Source organism: Hemitrygon akajei, chromosome 31 (genome assembly GCF_048418815.1).
Source record: "Hemitrygon akajei chromosome 31, sHemAka1.3, whole genome shotgun sequence".
NCBI lineage: Eukaryota > Metazoa > Chordata > Chondrichthyes > Myliobatiformes > Dasyatidae > Hemitrygon > Hemitrygon akajei.
Window position 1 is genome coordinate 202709 of NC_133154.1, and position 19126 is coordinate 221834.

Genomic DNA, 19126 nt, shown 5'->3' on the forward strand with positions numbered 1-19126 from the left:
TGTGGAGTGCTCAGATTGAGGGTTCAGGGTTAATGAAAGTGGTCATGATTTTAGTGGACAAGGTTACAAGGGGACCAGAGTTACATTGAATGGTGGGATTATGGGCGGGATCACAGCGAGGGAATGTACATTGGGTTACTTGGAAGTGGGTGGTGTTGCAGTGAGGAGCAGTTACAGGAGTGGAAATAGGGTGGGATTACAGTGGGAGGGGCAGAGTTGCAGAAGTGGGATTATAGTGGGGGCAGGGTTACAGTAAAATGTGGTGATAGAGAGGGAGTGGATACAATGGAGGGGCAGAGTTACAATATAGGGGGCAGAGTTAAGATTAAGCAGGAGGGATTACAGGCAGGGAGAGGGTACAGTAAAGCAGCAACACGAGGAAATCTGCAGATGCTGGAAATTCAAGCAACACACACAAAATGCTGGTGGAACGCAGCAGGCCAGGCAGCATCTATAGGAAGAAGTACAGTCGACGTTTTGGGCCGAGACCCTTCATCAGGACTAACTGAAAGAAGAGATAGTAAGAGATTTGAAAGTGGGAGGGGGAGGGGGTTATCTGAAGTGATAGGAGAAGACAGGACAGGGAGGGATGAAGCTAAGAGCTGGAAATTTATTTGGCAAAAGGGATACAGAGAAGGGAGAGGATCATGGGATGGGAGGCCTAGGGAGAAAGAAAGGGAAGGGGAGCACCAAAGGGAAGTGGATAGTAGGCAAGGAGTGATTGTGACAGGGACAGAGAGAGAAAAAAGAGAGAAAAGAAAAAAAAGGATAAATAAATAAATGAATGAACATACAAATTAATTAATTGAATGAATGAATACAATAAATAAATAGATAGATAGATAAGGGATGGGGTAAGAAGGGGAAGGGGCATTAATGGAAGTTAGAGAAATCAATGTTCATGCCATCAGGTTGGAGGCTACCCAGACGGAATACAAGGTACAGTAGAGGAGGCTATGGATTGACATATCAGAATAGGAATGGGACGTGAAATTAAAATGTCTGGCCACTGGGAGATCCTGCTTTCTCTGGCGGACAGAGCATAGGTGTTCAGCGAAATGGTCTCCCAGTCTGCGTCAGGCTGCACCGGGAGCACCGGACATAGTATATCAGTTCAGTTGACTCACAGGTGAAGTGTCGCCTCACCTGGAAGGACTTTCTGGGGCCCTGAATGGTGGTGAGGGAGGAAGCGTAAGGGCAGATGTAGCACTTGTTCCGCTTACAAGGATAAGTCCTGGGAGGGAGATTAGTGGGAAGGGATTGGGGGGACGAATGGACAAGGGAGTTGCATAGGGAGCGATCCTTGTGGAAAGCAGAAAGAGGGTGAAAGGGAAAGATGCTTGGTGGTGGGATCCCATTGGAGGTGGCGGAAGTTACGGAGAATTATATGTTGGACATGGAGGCTGGGGGGGTGGTAGATGAGGACAAGGGGAACCCTATTGCTAGTGAGGTGGCTGGAGGATGGGGTGAGAGCAGATGTGCATGAAATGGGAGAGATGCGTTTGAGAGCAGAGTTGATGGTGGAGGAAGGGAAGCCCCTTTCTTTAAAAAAGGAAGACATCTCCTTCGTCCTGGAATGAAAAGCCTCATCCTGAGAGCAGATGCGGCGGAGACAGAGGAATTGCAAGAAGGGAATGGCATTTTTGCAAGAGACTGGGTGGGAGGAGGAATAGTCCAGGTAGCTGTGAGAGTCCATAGGCAAATAATAGATATCAGTAGATAAGTCCTCTCCAGAGATAGAGACCGAAAGATCAAGAAAGGGTAGGGAGATGTCAGAAATGGACCAGGTAAATTTGAGGGCAGGGTGAAAGTTGGAGGCAAAGTTAATGAAGTCAACAAGCTCAGCATGTGTGCAGGAGGCAGCGCCAATGTAGCAAAGGAAAAGTGGGGGACGGATACCCACATAGGCTTGGAACATGGACTGTTCCACAAAGCCAACCAAAAGGCAGGCATAGCTGGGGGGGGGGGGGGGTGCCCATGGCTACACCTTTGGTTTGGAGGAAGTGGGAGGAGCCAAAGGAGAAATTATTAAGTGTAAGAACTAATTCCGCTAGATGGAGGACAGTGGTGGTAGAGGGGAATTGGTTAGGTCTGGAATCAAAAAAGCTGAGAGCTTTGAGACCTTCCTGGTGGGGGATGAAGGTATATAGAGACTAGACATCCATGGTGAAAATAAGGCCGTGGGGGCCAGGGAACTTAAAATCATTGAAAAACTTCAAAGCGTGAGAAGTGTCACCAAGATAGGTGGGAAGGGATTGAACAAGGGGGGATAAAAAGTGTCGAGGTATGCAGAAATGAGTTCGGTGGGCAGGAACAGGCTGAGGCTGAGACAATGAGTCTACCTGGACAGGCAGGTTTCTGGGTCTTGGGGTAAGAGGTAGATACGGGAAGTGCGGGGTATGGGAACTATGAGGTTGGTGAGGGAACTTAAAATCATTGAAAAACTTCAAAGCGTGAGAAATGTCACCAAGATAGGTGGGAAGGGATTGAACAAGGGGGGATAAAAAGTGTCGAGGTATGCAGAAATGAGTTCGGTGGGCAGGAACAGGCTGAGGCTGAGACAATGAGTCTACCTGGACAGGCAGGTTTCTGGGTCTTGGGGTAAGAGGTAGATACGGGAAGTGCGGGGTATGGGAACTATGAGGTTGGTGAGGGAACTTAAAATCATTGAAAAACTTCAAAGCGTGAGAAATGTCACCAAGATAGGTGGGAAGGGATTGAACAAGGGGGGATAAAAAGTGTCGAGGTATGCAGAAATGAGTTCGGTGGGCAGGAACAGGCTGAGGCTGAGACAATGAGTCTACCTGGACAGGCAGGTTTCTGGGTCTTGGGGTAAGAGGTAGATACGGGAAGTGCAGGGTATGGGAACTATGAGGTTGGTGGCAGTGGGTGGGAGATCCCCAGAGCTGATAAGGTTGGTGATGGTGTGGGAGACAATAGCCTGGTGCTCCTTAGCAGGGTCATGATAAAGGGGTAAATAAGAGAAGGTATCAGCGAGTTGTACAGTAAAGCGGTGTGGTTTTTAAACAGGAGAATTTTCAGTGAAACGGCCGGGTTACAGAGCAAGGCATGGTTACCGCATAGGGAGCAGAGTTACAGAGCGAATCGTGACGGAACCAGTATTTGCCGGATTTGTTTCGTAGAGTTGATATACGCCTAATAAGTGGGCGCGGCCTTCTCGCCTGGGTTGATCGCACATGCTTCCGTCCGTGGTGCAGGCCGGGAGTTGAAGTCCAATTTTTCCAGACAGGCACTTCCGGTGAGGCCTTAGCGGCCTCCAGAGCCTCGATGCTCGAGTGGTGGGCTGGCCGGCGGGGATGAGTGGCCCTGGTGAAAGCGACTATCGGCGCAAGTACCGCAACCTGAAGCGGAAGCTGAAACTGCTGCTTTATGTGAGAACAGTGGATAATGGGGAGCGGGAGGTTATGGCAAGGGGGTGAATGTAGGCGACTAAGCGGGGAAGGGCGCGATGATGAGGTGTGAGGATGTGGGGGGAGAGAGGAATGAAGGGGGTCGAGGGCCATGGTGTGGGGAAAGAGATATGTGAGGAAGGCATGTAGTAGGGTAGAAATTAGGAGGGGTGTGGAGGGGAGAGATGTGGTGGAAGGGAGATGTTGGTCATAGGTTCGGAAGATGTAGAAACTTTGTGGGTAGAGTTAAGAGATTGCAAGGGTAAAACAGCCCTGATGAGAGTTGTATACAGTGCCCTTAAGAGCAGTAAGGATGTGGTCTACAAATTACAATGAGATATAGAAAACTTATATCAGAAGGACAATGTTACAATAGTCATGGAGGATTTCAGCTTGCAGGTAGATTGGGAAAATCAGGTTGATGCTGGATCCAAAGGGGGAATTTGTCGAATGCCTACAAGATGTTTTATTAAGAGTATAGTTGAGGTCACTATGTGATCTGCTTTTCTAGATTGGGTGTTGTGCAATGAACTGGAATTGATTAAAGAACTTAACGTAAAGGAACCATTAGAAGACAATGATCACAATATGATAGAATTCACCCTGCAATTTGAGAAGGAGAAGATAAAGTCAGACGTATCAGTATTTCAGTTGAGGAAAGAGAATTACAGAGGCATGAGAGAAGATCTGGTCAAAATAGATTGGAAGGGGCCACTAGCAGGAATAGGGCAGCAATGGCTGGAATTTCTTGGAGCAGTTCAGAAGGCACAGGACATATTGAATTGACTTTATTACTTACATCCTTCGTATACATGAGAAGTTAAAAATCTTTATGTTACGTCTTCATCTAAATGTGTAATGTGCAATTTACAGTAATTTATAATAAATAGTATGTACAATGGGACAGTCAATATAACATTGAAATACAGTTGTGTCAGCGTGAATTAATCAGTCTGATGGCCTGGTGGAAGAAGCTGTCCCGGAACCTGTTAGTCCTGGCTTTTATGCTGGGGAACCGTGTCCTGGATGGTAACAGCTGGGACAGTTTGTGGTTGGGGTGACTCGGGTCCCCAATGATCCTCCGGGGCCTTTTTACACACCTGTTTTTGTAAATGTCCTGAATAGTGAGAAGTTCACATCTACAGATATGCTGGGCTATCCGCACCACTCTCTGCAGAGTACTGCGATTGAGGGAAGTGATGCAGCCAGTCAGGATGCTCTCAACTGTGCCCCTGTAGAAAGTTCTTAGGATTCGGGGGCCCATACCAAACTTCTTCAACCAGCTGAGGTGAAAGAGGTGCTGTTATGCCTTTTTTGCCACACAGTCAGTTTGTACAGACCACGTGAGATCCTGAAGAAGATGCATCCCTAAGAGGAAGTAGTATTCTAAAGACAGGATAACACAATCATGGCTGGCAAGGGAAATCAGAAACAACATAAAAGCAAAAGAGAGGGCTTATAATAGAGCTAAAATTAGTAGGAAGTTGGAAGATTGAAAAGATTTTAGAAACCAACAGAAGGTAACTTTAAAAAAGTCAGAAGGAGGGGAACAATGGAAGTTTGAGAGTGTGAGGGGACAGAAGTGAATGTAGTTGCAATTACCAGGGAGAAGGTGCTTGGGAAGCTGAAAGGTCTGAAAGTAGGTGAGTCACCTGGATCAGATAGACTACTGCTCAGGGTTCTAAAAAAGGTAGCTGAAGAGATTGTGGTGGGATTAGTAATGGCCTTTCAAGAATCACTAGATTCTGCGATGGTTCCAGAGGACTGAAAAATTATAAATGTTCCTCCACTCTTCAAGAAGGGAGGGAGACAGAAGAAAGGAAATTACAGCCAGTTATCCTGATCTCAGTGGTTGGGAAGGTGTTGGAGTCGATTACTAAGGATATGGGGTACTTGGAGGCACATGATAAAACAGGACAAAATCAGCATGGTTTCCTGAAGGAAAAATCTTGCCTAACAAATTTGTTGGAATTCATTGAGGAGATAACAAGCAGGATAGACAAAAGAGAATTAGTGGATGATCTGTACTTGGATTTTCAGCAAGCCTTTGACAAGGTGTTGCACATGAGGCTGCTTAACAAATTAACAGCCAATGGTATTACAGGAATGATACCAGCATGGATAGAAGATTGGCTGATTAGCAGGAGGCAAAGAGTGGGAATAAAGGGAGCTTTTTCTGGTTGAAAAGAGTAGAGAGGTCATGTTGCAACTCTACAAATCTCTGGCGAGACCACACTTAGAGTATTGTGTTCAGTACTGGTCACCTCATTATAGGAAGGATGTGGAAGCTATGGAGAGGGTGCAGAGGAGATTTACCAGGATGTTGCCTGGACTGGAAAACAAGTCTTATGAGGTAAGGTTAGCAGAGCTGGGACTTTTCTCTTTGGAGCGTAAAAGAATGAGAGGGGACTTGATAGAGGTCTACGAGATTATGAGAGGCATAGATAGGGTGGATAGCCAGTATCTGTTTCCCAGGGCACGAATAGCAAACACCAGAGGGCATATGTACAAAGTTAAGGGAGGGAAGTTTAGGGGAGACATCAGGGGTAAGTTTTTTACACAGAGGGTTGTGGGTGCCTGGAATGACTTGCCAGGGATGGTGTGGAGGCTAAAACGTTAGGGGTATTTAAGAGGCTCTTGGACAGGCACATGGATGAAAGAAAAATAGAGGGTTACAGGGTAGTGTGGGTTTAGTACTTTTTTTAAGGAATATATGGGTCAGCACAACATCAAAGGCTGAAGGGCCTGTACTGTGCTGTAGTATTCTAGTGTTCTAATACACTGTGGTACAAGGAATAAAAATGTAGATTATTCTCTAAATGGATTATTTAGTGTAGATTATTCTCTAAATCGCCAGGTCCTAAAGTCCACCGCACTGAGACAGGTTAAATAAGCGCCGGAGCTTCGCCGGGTCCTAAAGTCCACCGACTTGAGCATCCACGTTTTTTGGTATCCCCGGGGGGTCCTGCAACTAATCCCCATGGATAAGGAGGGCCGACTGTATTTTCTAAATGGAAAGAAAATACAAAAAAAAGAGATGCAAAGGGACTTTGGAGTTCTTGTGCAGGATTCCCTAAAGGTTAATTTGCAGGTTGAGTCTGTGTTGAGGAAGGCAAATGCAATGTTAACATTCATTTCAAGAGGACTAGAATATAAAAGCAAGGATGTAATGTTGAAACTTTATAAAGCACTGGTGAGGCTTTGGAGTATTGTGAGTAGCTTTGGTCCTCTTATCTAAAAAAGAGGGTCCTGAAACTGGAGAGGGTTCAAAGTGGGTTCACGAAAATGATTCCAGGATTAAATGGCTTGTCATATGAAGAATGTTTGATGGCTCTGAGAGTTCAGAAGAATGAGGGATGACCTCATTGAAATCTATTGAATGGTGAGAGGCATTGAGAGAGTAGATGTGGGGAGGATGTTTCTTACGGTGGAAGAGTCAAAGACCAGAGGACACAACCTCAGAATAGAGGGGCATCCTTTTGGAATGGAGGAATTTATTTAGCCAGAGAGTGGTGAATCTGTGGAATTCATTGCCACAGACAGCTGTGGAGGCCAAGTCTTTATGTATAGTCTCTATATTTAGAAAATAGTCTACCCTTTCATTTCTTTTACCAAAGCGCATGACCATACATATACTTCCCAACATTGTATTCCATCTACCTCTTCTTTGCCCATTCTCCTAATCTCTGGTCTCTCTACTTCCTCAAGACTACCAGGCCCTCCACCTTACTTTGTATCATCTGCAAACTTTGCAATAAAGCCATCAATTCTGTCATGCAAATCATTGACATATAATGTAAAAAGAATCAGTCCCAACACAGACCACTATGGAACACCACGAGTCACTGGCAGCAAACCAGAAAAGGCTCCCTTTATTCCCACTGTTTGCCTCCTAAAAATCAGCAACTGCTTTATCCATTCTAGGATCTTTCCCATAATACCATGGGCTCTTGTTAAGCAGCCTCATGTGGCACCTTGTCAAAGGCCTTCTGAAAATCCAAGTACACTCATCAACTGATTGCCTTTGTCTATCCAGCTTATTATTTCTTCAAAGAATTTGAACAGATTTGTCAGGCAGGATTTTCCCTTGAGGAAACCATGCTGACTACGTCCTATTTTATCGTGTGCCGCCAAGTACCCCGTAACAACATTCTTAACAATTGACTACACCATCTTCCGAGCCACATGGGTCAATCTAACTGGCCTATAATATCCTTTTGAATGTACAGGGAATGGATCATGGATATATGGGGAATGGAGGACAATGGATTGTGGATGTATGGGGAGTGGATGGAGATGCAAGTTCGAGTTACAGTTGGTTACAAATACTTATCTAAACTGAGTGCTTGAAATAACAGAACAAAACAGACATTGATCATACATACAATGGCGAATGTCATTTCAATGACACCGCAAACTCCAGCCAGTGATGACCTAGACAGCAAAAAGAGAGTATGTATTTTCTATGTGCTAGATTTAAACTCTACTGGCACCGTAATTTCATCATTTAAACCAGTCTGGGCTGGGCCAAAAGCTGACAGATAAGGATTTGGGTCAGCATGGAACAGTTGGGTCAAAGGGCCTGTTTCTGTACTTTCTCACTCTGTGACTCCGGTAGAATCCTTGTGTTCTTGTTTATCTCCTTCTGACCTTTCCTCTCAAGCTCAATTGCACCTTCCCCCGTCCTTGTATTCTCTGTCCCACTACTCCCACACTGTATTCCATTCTCTGTATAATGCAGCATTCTGAGCTAAAACCGAGACAGTTCCTCCCCTGTATACCATCTGTCCCAATACAGCATTCTGTCTCAAAACCTTGACAGTTCCTCCCCGGTATGTTGTCTCTCCCAATACAGCATACTGGCCTGCCAAACTGCACTGTTCATACAGTATATCCCTCTTGTACCTCAGGGTCCCAGCTACCTAAATCCACACATCCATTATTCCCCTCACCACAGCTTTAATCCTCTTCGCTCAGAGATCATCATTCTGGTCTAATGCTCTTTTTCTCTCCTCCCACCCCCCTTCCCATCTCTCTCCACCTTATCTTGACCACAGGAGCAGGAATGCTTCCAGCTGGAACTCCGCAAGGCCCAGAGAAAATTCATTAAAGTGTCTCGGGACAAAAGGTGAGTCCCTCCCTCTTTTCCTCTCCGTTCCTATTCCTCCCTCTCTCTTTGCTCCTCACGCCCCTCCTCGCCCTGCCTTCCCAGCTACTCTGCTCTGCCCATGACCACAGGAAACTGCAGAGAGTTGTGGACACAGCTCAGCACACCACGGAAACAGGCCTCCCGTCCATGGGCTGAGTTTACACTTCCTGCTCCCTCACTAAAGCAAGAAATAGAATTAAAGGCTCCACCAAGCCTGTACATTTTCTCGTAACAGAATGCTGAATGATGTGTTACAGTTACAGAGAAAGGGCAGTGCAGGCAGACAGTAAGGTGCTAGATTATAACAAGGTAGGTTGTGAAGTCAAGAGTCCATTGTAGAAACTGGCCTAGAACCTGGTGGGATACACTTTCAGGCTTTTTTATCTTCTGCCCGATGAGAGAGGGGAGAAGAGGGAATGTCTGGAATTGGTTGGATCTTTGGTTATGTTGGCTGCTTTACCGAGACAGTGGAAGTGGTGACAGAGCCCCTGTTGGGGCAGCTGGTTTCTGTGATGTCCTGAGCTGTGTCCACAATTCTCATCAGTTTGTTGTGGTCACGGGCAGAGTAGTTGCTGCACCAAGCTGTGATGCATCCAGATAGAATAATCCCTATGGTGCATCGGTAAAAACCTGCCTTTCCCTTCTCACCATAAACCTGTGCTGTTTGTTTAAGATTGCCCTAACCTGGAGACAAAGACTGTGATCATTCTGTGCCCTTAATATATAATGCTGGGTCCACTTATCTCTGCAGCTATTTACATTCATAGAAACGTAGAAAACCTGCTTTGTATGCATTCAAATTGCAGTCCCAGACCGTGATGTAACCAGGCTATGCTAGTATCTTTCCTGTAATACCATGGACTCTTATCTTGTTAAATAGCCTCGTGTGTAACACCTTTTGAAATGAGGCCTTCTGAAAATCGAGAACACAACATATACTGACACTCCTTTGTCTACCCTACCTGTTATTTCCTCTCAACAGAGGAAATAGAGCAAGGTTACCCCTTAAGGAAACTATGCTGACTTTTGCCCATTTTATCATGAGCCTCTAAGTACCACAAAACTTCATCCTTAATAATGGACTCCAACATCTTCCCAATCATTTAAGGCAGACTAACTGACCTATAATTTCCTTTCTTATGCCTCTTTGCCTCTCTTTCTAAAGAGTGGAGTAACATTTCCAAATTTCCAGACCTTTTGATGATGTAGATGTAGTGTATATAGATTTCAGCAGGGCATTTGATAAGTACCCCATGCAAGGCTTATTGAGAAAGTAAGGAGGCATGGATCCAAGAGGACTTTGCTTTGTGGATCCAGAATTGGCTTGACCACGAAAGGCAAGGAGTGGTTGTAGACAGGTCATATTCTGCATGGAGATCGGTGACCAGTGGTGTGCCTTAGGGATCTGTTCTGGGACCCCTACTCTTTGTGATTTTTATAAATGACCCGGATGAGGAAGTGGAGGGATGGGTTAGTAAATTTGCTGATGACACAAAGGTTGGGGGTGTTGTGGATAGTGTGAAGGGCTGTCAAAGGTCACAGCAGGACAGCGATAGAATGCAAAACGGAGCTGAGAAGTGGCAGATAGAGTTCAACCCAGATAACTGTGAGATGGTTCATTTTGGTAGGTAAAATATGATGGCAGAATATAGAATTAATGGTAAAACTTGGTAGTGTGTAGAATCAGAGGGATCTTCGGGTTGGGGTCTGAGTCCATAGGACACTCAAAGCTGCTGCACAGGTTGACTGTGTGGTTAAGAAGGCGTACGGTGCATTTGCCTTCATCAATCGTGGAATTGAGTTTAAGAGCTGAGAGGTGATGTTACAGCTATATAGGACCCTGGTCAGACCCCACTTGGAGTACGGTGCTGAGTTCTGGTCATATCACTACAGGAAGGATGTGGAAACTATAGAAAGGATGCAGAGGAGATTTACAAGGATATTACCTGGATTGGGGAGCATGCCTTAGGTTGGGTGAACTTGGCCTTTTCTCCTTGGAGCAGCAGGGGATGAGCGATGACCTGATAGAGGTGTATAAGATGATGAAAGGCATTGATCGTGTGGATAGTCAGATGTTTTTTCCCAGGGCTAAAACTGCTTACATGAGAGGGCACAGTTTTAAGGTGCTTGGAAGTAGGTACAGAGGGAATGTCAGGGGTAAGCTTTTTATGCAGAGAGTGGTGAGCGTGTGGAATGGGCTGGAGGTGGATATAATAGTGTCTTTTAAGAGACTCCTAGATAGGCACATGGAGGGCTATTGGTAACCCTAGGTAATTTCTAAAGTAAGTACCGTACATGTTTGGCACAGCATTGTGGGCCAAAGGGCCTGTATTGTGCTGTAGGTTCTTTCTATATTTCTGGTACTACTTCAGAATCTAGTGATTCTTTAACGATCATTACTGATATTTATTCAATTTGGATATTGGTTTTATCCCTTCAATATCACCTAGTAAAAGTAATATTGGATTATGTGGAAGTTGTATTCCAATAATTTGTTCCAGTAAAACTCTTAAATTTGTCCAAAAAGGTTGAATTTTAGAACAAGACCAAGTAGAATGTAAAAAAGTACCAATTTCTTGGTTACATCGGAAACACTGATCAGATAAATTTGGGTTTAATTTATTTATTTTTTGTGGTGTAATATATAGTTGATGTAAAAAATTGTATTGCACTAATCTTAATCGGACGTTTATTGTATTTGTCATACTCTCAAGACATAGTCTTGTTTCAAGACATAGAATTTATAAAAATTGCATTGGCAGTAGCCAAAAAAGCTATTGCAGTTACTTGGAAATCGGATACATATTTAAGTATAGATTGTTGGAAGAAAGAAATTTATGGCTGTATTCCACTTGAAAAAAATACTTATAATTTAAGAGATAAATATGAAACATTTTTGAAAATTTGGCGCCCTTATTTACAAAAGACAGGATTAAATATATAGGTGCTCCGAAGATGAAACAATTGGTTACTTGGGGAAAGAAATAAATATATATACTAAAGTTATTACGAACTCCATGGAGCATGTGGGGATCTTTCAATATCCAGGCATTCCTTTTTTTTTCTTTCTTTCTTTCTTCTTTCTTTCAATAGGGATGTTAGGGGGGAGGGGTTAAGGGGAGGGGGGATGGGTAACACATATTTTCATTTTCACACACTTTTATTCTGTAACTATTTGAAAACACAATAAAAAAAGTTTTTTTTAAAAAACGATCATTACTAATTCCTCCAGAATCTCTTCAGCCAGCTGTTTCAGTACCTTGGGATGCAGTCCATCTAGTCCAGGTGACTTAATTACCTTAAGACCTTTCAGCTTCCCAGACAACTTAGTAATAGCTACTACATTCACTTCTGCCCCCTGACACTCTCAAATATGTGGCATATTGTTAGTGACTTCCACAGTGAAGACCTATACAAAGTACTTAAGTTCATCCACCATTTCTTTGTCCCTTGTTACTACCTCTCCAGTGTAATTTTCAAGCTGTCCAGTATCCACTCTGGGGGAAAAAAAGGTATCTTCTTTTATATTATTGGCTAGCTTACCTTCATCTTTTCTCTTGTTATGGATTTTTTTTAATTGCCTGTTGGCTTTTAAAAGCTTCTTACTAATTTTTCCTGTATTATGTCCTTTCATTTGCTTTTATACGGTCTGTCTTCCCTTGTCAGCCACAGTTGCTTCATTCTCCCTTTGGAATACTTCTTCATCTTTGGTATGTATCTATGTTGCGCCATCCAAATTTCCCCCCATAAACACCTGCCGTTGCTGTTCTGGTGTCCTCCCTGCCACTGGCCCATTCCAATTAATTTTGGTCAGCTTCCCTCATATGCCTCTATAATTCTCTTTACTCCACTATAATACTGATACGTCTGACTTCATCTTCTCCCTTTCAAACTGCAGGGTGAATTCAGACAGACATAATTTATTGATCCCGAGGGAAATTGGGTTTCGTTACAGCTGCACCAACCAAGAATAGTGAAGAAATATAGCAATATAAAACCATAAATAATTAAATAAAAATAAGTTAATCATGCCAAGTGGAAATAAGTCCAGGACCAGCCTATTGGCTCAGGGTGTCTGACACTCCGAGGGAGGAGTTGTAAAGTTTGATGGCCACAGGTAGGAATGACTTCCTATGACGCTCAGTGTTACATCTCGGTGGAATGAGTCTCTGGCTGAATGTACTCCTGTGCCTAACCAGTACATTATGGAGTGGATGGGAGTCATTGTCCAAGATGGCATGCAACTTGGACAGCATCCTCTTTTCAGACACCACCGTCAGAGAGTCCAGTTCCACATCCACAACATCACTGGCCTTATGAATGAGTTTGTTGATTCTGTTGGTGTCTGCTACCCTCAGCCTGCTGCCCCAGCACACAACAGCAAACATGATAGCACTGGACACCACAGCCTCGTAGAACATCCTTAGCATCGTCCGGCAGATGTTAAAGGACCTCAGTCTCCTCAGGAAATAGAGACGGCTCTGACCCTTCTTGTAGACAGCCTCAGTGTTCTTTGACCAGTCCAGTTTATTGTCCATTCGTATCCCTAGGTATTTGTAATCCTCCACTATGTCCACACTGACCCCTTGGATGGAAACAGGGGTCACCAGTGCCTTAGCCCTCCTCAGGTCCACCACCAGCTCCTTAGTCTTTTTCACATTAAGCTGCAGATGATTCAGAATCAGAATCAGGTTTATTATCACCGGCATGTGATGTGAAATTTGTTAACTTAGCAGCAGCAGTTCAATGCAATACATGATCTAGCAGAGAGAAAAAAATAATAAAATAAAACAAAATAGTTAATAAGTTAATCAATTACATATATTGAAAAGATTTTCAAAAATGTGCAAAAACAGAAATACTGTATTTTTTTTAAGTGAGGTAGTGTCCAAAGTTTCATGTCCATTTAGGAATCAGATGGCAGAGGGAAAGAAGCTGTTCTAGAATCGCTGAGAGTGTGCCTTCAGTCTTCTGTATCTCCTACCTAATGGTAACAGTGAGAAAAGGGCATACCCTGGGTGCTGGAGGTCTTTAATAATGGACGCTGCCTTTCTGAGACACCGCCCCTAAAGGTGTCCTGGGTACTTTGTAGGCTAGTGCCCAAGATGGAGCTGACTAGATTTACAACTTTCTGCAGCTTCTTTCGGTCCTGTGTAGTAGCCCCTCCATACCAGACAGTAATGCAGCCTGTCAGAATGCTCTCCACAGTACAACTTTAGAAGTTTTTGAGTGTATCTGTTGACATGCCAAATCTCTTCAAACTCCTAATAAAGTATAGCCGCTGTCTTGCCTTCTTTATGACTACATCGATATGTTGGGACCAGGTTAGATCCTCAGAGATCTTGACACCCAGGAACTTGAAGCTGCTCACTCTCTCCACTTTTGATCCCTCTATGAGGATAGGTATGTTCTCCTTCATCTTATCCTTCCTGAAGTCCACAATCAGCTATTTTGTCTTACTGACATTGAGTACCAGGTTGTTGCTGCGGCACCATTTCACTAGTTGGCATATCTCACTCCTGTATGCCCTCTTGTCACCACCTGAGACTCTACCAACAATGGTTGTATCGTAAGCAAATTTGTAGATGGTATTTGAGCTATGCCTAACCACACGTAATTCTATCATATTATGATCACTGTCTCTGTAGGGTTCCTTTACCTTAAATTTTCTAATCAAATCTGAGTCATTACACAACATCCAAACTAGAGTTGCCTTTCTGCTAGTGGGCTCAACCACAAGCTGCTCTAAAAGCCATCTCATAGGCATTCTACAAATTCTCTCTTGGGATCCAGCAACATCCTGATTTTCCCAATCTTCTGGATATCTCCTGTTGTAATTTGTAGCCACATTCTGGCTACTATTTGCAGGCCTGTATATAATTTTCATCAGTCTTTTACCATTGCTATTTCTTAACTCTAACCCTGAGGATTCTACCAACCCTATGTCACCTCTTTCTAAAGATTTGTTTTTTTTAACCATCAGAGATACCCCACCCCCTCTGTCTGCCCATCCCTTTGATACAAAGTGTATCCTTGGATGTTAAGCTCCCAACAATGATCTGCTTTCAGCCATAACTCAGTGATGCCCATGACATCGTACTTGCCAATCTCTAACTGCCACAAGATCATCTAGCTTATTCTGTATACTATGGGCTGAGTTTTGTCCACAATGCATCCAGATAGGATTCTTTCTATGGTGCATCTGATTTCTGGCTAGATGCCTTGCATTGTATGTCGGTACTAGTGATCATAGAGAATCAATTACCAATGTCAATTTGAAGATGAACAATCTTTCTCTGTACCCCTCCCCTTTTATTTCCCAACACTCAGCTTCCTTTTGGATCGATTACTCGAATACGAGAATGTCAACGATGATTCCTCTGGTAAGTAACTGTTTTCCTCTCCATTGTCCTGGAACACAGGGACCCAAGAGTACAATTGAAAGTGGCATCACAAGTGGACTGGGTGGTGAAGAAATCATTTGGCACAGTGGACTTCATCAGTCAGGAGACTGGGTATAGGAATTGGGATGTTATGTTGCAGTTGTACATTACATGGGTGAGGTCGCACTCGGAGTATTGTGTTCAGTTCTTCTTACCCAGGTTGGGATTATGCTGGAGAAGGTGCAGAATAAATACACCAGCTTGTCACCAGGACTGGAGGGCTTGAGTTAATGAGAGACTGGACAGGCTGCTTGAGTTAATGAGAGACTGGACAGGCTGCTTGAGTTAATGAGAGACTGGACAGGCTGGGACTGTTTTCCCTGGAGTTAAGGAGGCTGAGACCTTATAGAGGTGTTCAAAGTCTAGAGGGACGCCAGAGGGACAAATTTAAAGGAAGAGAGAAGCGACTTAGAGAGAATTTGAGAGGGACATCAGGCAGGTTCACTAGAATGCTGCCTGGATTAGCGACCTCAGTTATAAGGAGCAGTCAGACAAACTTGCGTTGTTTTCTTTGGAAGCTGAGAGGAGACCTGGTAGAGTTTTCAATGTTACAGGAGGCATAAATAGAGTAAACAGTTGGTATCCTTTACTCCAGGGTGGAAATATCCAATATGAATACAAGGTAAGAGGGATAAGTTCAGAGGAGATGTTTGGGGCAAAGTGGTGAAGGCTGCTTTGGAGTATTTAGTGTGGTTCTGATCGTCCAGCTATAGAGCAATAACATCACAGCACAGATACAGGCCCTTTGGCCCACCAATTCCATGCCAACCACAGTGCTCACCCAGCTTATCCCAACTTCCTACATTTAGCTCATATCCTTCTAAGACCCCGGCCCCCATGTTCCTGTTCAAGTGCTTCTTCAGTGATACTTTTGTAGTTGTCTCATCAACTTCCTGTGAAGGTGGAGCAGTAGATGCAGTGTATTTGGATATCAGCAAGCCTTATTGAGAAAGTAAGGAGGAATGGGATCCAAGGGGACCTTGCTTTGTGGATCCAGAATTGGCTCACCCACAAAAGGCAAAGAGTGATTATAGATGGGACATATTCTGCATGGAGGTCGGTGACCAGTGGTGTGCCTCAGGGATCTGTTCTGGGACCACTTCTCTTCATGATTTTTATAAATGATCTGGATGAGGAAGTGGAGGGATGGATGGTTTAATAAATTTGATGATGACACAAAGGTTGGGGGTGTTGTGGATAGTGTGGAGGGCTGTCAGAGGTTGCAGTGGACCATCGACGGGATGAAAAAATGAGCTGAGAAGTGGCAGATAAGTGTGAGGTGGCAGGTCAAGTATGATGGTGTAGTGGTGTGCTACACAAAGCGCTGGAATAACGACACGCAGATGGTGGGTATGCAGGTTGGGCTCTGTCCATGCTGTGAAGTAGGTATGAGGGCCAGGTTACTGAGCCTCTCACGTAGTCTGTCCAGGACTGCTGCAGGTTCTTCCTCTTGCCCCCTTGGGGCTGGTATGAACTCTCCTGGGACGACCAGGGGTGCGCCGTACACCAACTCGGCCAACGAGGTGTGCAGATCCTCTTTGGGCGCCGTGCGGATTCCAAGCAGGACCCAGGGAAGTTCATCCGCCCAGTTAGGCCCTTTCAGGCGGGCCATGAGAGCCGACCAGGTGACGGTGGAAACACTCCACTGGTCCATTCGATTGTGGGTGGTAGGCAGTTGTGTGGTGTAGCTGTGTTCCCAAAAGGCTGGCCATAGCTGACCACAGGCTAGAGGTGAACTGGGCGCCTCTGTCGGAGGTAATGTGGGCCGGTACACCAAAGCGAGATTCCCAGGTTGCAATCAGTGCTCGGGCGCAGGATTTGGAGGTGGTGTCGGTGAGCAGGACTGCCTCTGGCCATCTTGTGAACCGGTCTACGATAGTTAGGAGGTACCGCGCTCCTCGCGACACTGGCAGGGGCCCCACGATATCCACATGAATGTGGTCAAAATGCCGGCGGGAGGGATGGAACTGCTGTGGCAGGGCTTTGGTGTGCCGCTGCACCTTGGCTGTTTGGCACTGTATGCACGTTTTGGCCCATTCACTGACCTGCTTGTGGAGTCCATGCCAAACGATCCTGTTGGAGACCATCCGGACGATGGTCTAGATGGAGGGGTGTGCTAAGTTGTGAATGGAGTTGAAAATTCGCTGCTGCCAGGCTGCTGGGACAATGGGGTGAGGTTGGCCGGTAGCTACGTCACACAGTAGGATCCTCTCACCTGGGCCAACGGGGAAGTCTTGGAGCTGCAAACCGGAGACTGCAGTTCTGTAACTAGGGATCTCATCATCTGCCTGCTGCACCTCTGCCAGCGCTGCATAGTCCACCCCCTGGGACAGGGCCTGGATGGTAGGTCTGGATAGTGCGTCCACCACGACGTTGCCCTTTCCCAAGACATGCCGGATGTCCGTCGTGTATTCGGAGATGTAGGACAGATGTCGCTGCTGGCGGACGACCAGGGATCGGACGCCTTCGTGAACGCAAAGGTAAGCGGTTTGTGGTCCGTAAACACGGTGAAGGGCCTACCTTCTAAGAAATACCTGAAATGCCGGATTGCCAGGTATAGTGCCAACAGCTCCTGGTCGAAAGCACTGTATTTGAGTTCGGGTGGTTGTAGGTGTTTGCTGAAAAACACCAGGGGTTGCCAGAGACCCTTGATGAGTTGTTCCAGCACTCCACCGAATGCTGTGTTGGTTGCGTCCTCTGTGAGGGCAGTAGGGACGTCTGTTCTGGGGTGCACTAGCATCACGGCGTTTGCCAAGGCTTCTTTGGTTTTAACGAAAGTGGCTGCGGCCTCTTCGTCCCAGGTAATGTCCTTGCTCTTACCCGACATCAGGGTGAACAGGGGGCGCATGATTCAGGCTGCTGAGGGGAGGAAGCAGTGGTAGAAATTCATCATACCCACAAGTTCCTGCAGGCCTTTGAGTGTGTTGGGTCGGGGGAAGTGGCAGACCGCGTCTACCTTGGCGGGCAGGGGGGTTGCCCAGTCTTTAGTAATCCTGTGGCCCAGGAAGTCGATGGTGTCGAGCCCAAACTGGCATTTGGCCGGGTTGATTGTTAGGCCGTATTCACCCAGTCAGGCGTAGAGTTGACAGAGGTGGGACAGATGCTCCTGACGACTACTGCTGGCTATGAAGATGTCGTCCAAATAGATGATTGCAAAGTCCAGGTCCACCGCATCCACGAGCCGCTGGTACGTCTGTGCGGCATTCTTTAGGCCAAATGGCATTCGGAGGAATTCGAAAAGGTCGAACTGAGTGATGAGTGCTGTTTTGGGGATGTCGTCCGGATGCATTGGGATTTGATGGTATCCCCAGACGAGGTCTACCTTGGAAAAGATCCTTGTGCCATGCAGGTTTGGTGCAAAGTTCTGAATGTGCGGCACAGGGTAGCGGTGCGGTGTTGTAGCCTCGGTCAGTCTGTGGTAGTCGCCGCAGGGGGGAGGACCATGGGCTGTCGGAATGATCCCCAATTTCTCCATCCTCTTTTACTACTCCTTCACCTGTCGGAGCTTGTCCGGGGGAAGCCTTCGAGCTCGGGCGTGGAGGGATGGACCCTGGGTCGGGATGTGGTGCTGTACTCCATGTCTGGGCATGGCTGCTGTGAACTGCAGTGCCAGAACTGATGGGAAGTCCGCCAGGACTCTGGTGAATTCGTGTCGGACAGCGTGATGGAGTCCAGGTGTGGGGCTGGCAATTTGGCTTCACCCAGGGAGAACGTTTGAAAAGTCTTGGCGTGGACTAGTCTCTTCCCTTGCAGGTCGACCAGCAGGATGTGAGCTTGCAAAAATTCCACCCCCAGGAGTGATTGGGCCACGGCGGCCAGTGTGAAGTCCCACGTGAACCGACTGGAGCTGAACTGTAGTCGCACCGTACGGGTGCCGTAGGTCTGTATTGTGCTGCCATTTGTGGCCCTCAGGGTGGGTCCCGGTTCTCTGTTGAGGGTGTCATAACTCGTCGGAGGTAAGACGCTGATCTCGGCTCCGGTGTCGACCAAAAAGCAGCGTCCCGACTGTTTGTCCCAGACATACAGGAGGCTATCCAGATTGCCAGCCGCCGTAGCCATCAGCGGTGGCTGGCCCTGGCATTTCCCGGGAAGTTGCAGGGCGGGCTACAGCGGCAGGCTTCTGT

At 46.0% G+C, this 19126-nt stretch overlaps 1 protein-coding gene across 2 annotated transcripts in view; it reads left to right on the forward strand.

Moving 5' to 3' along the window:
* The first annotated feature begins 3217 nt into the window (after positions 1 to 3217).
* The window catches only part of ino80e (INO80 complex subunit E), a 30134-nt gene continuing 14225 nt past the window's right edge, over positions 3218 to 19126 (forward strand). The window contains exons 1-3 of one of the 2 annotated variants that reach the window (XM_073033732.1): positions 3224 to 3392; positions 8468 to 8538; positions 14890 to 14942. In XM_073033732.1, coding sequence (XP_072889833.1) covers positions 3318 to 3392; positions 8468 to 8538; positions 14890 to 14942 — 199 coding nt within the window. In that variant the 5' untranslated portion in view covers positions 3224 to 3317. Of the gene's footprint in view, positions 3393 to 8467; positions 8539 to 14889; positions 14943 to 19126 lie in introns of both variants that reach the window. The other variant, XM_073033733.1, reaches the window with a different exon arrangement.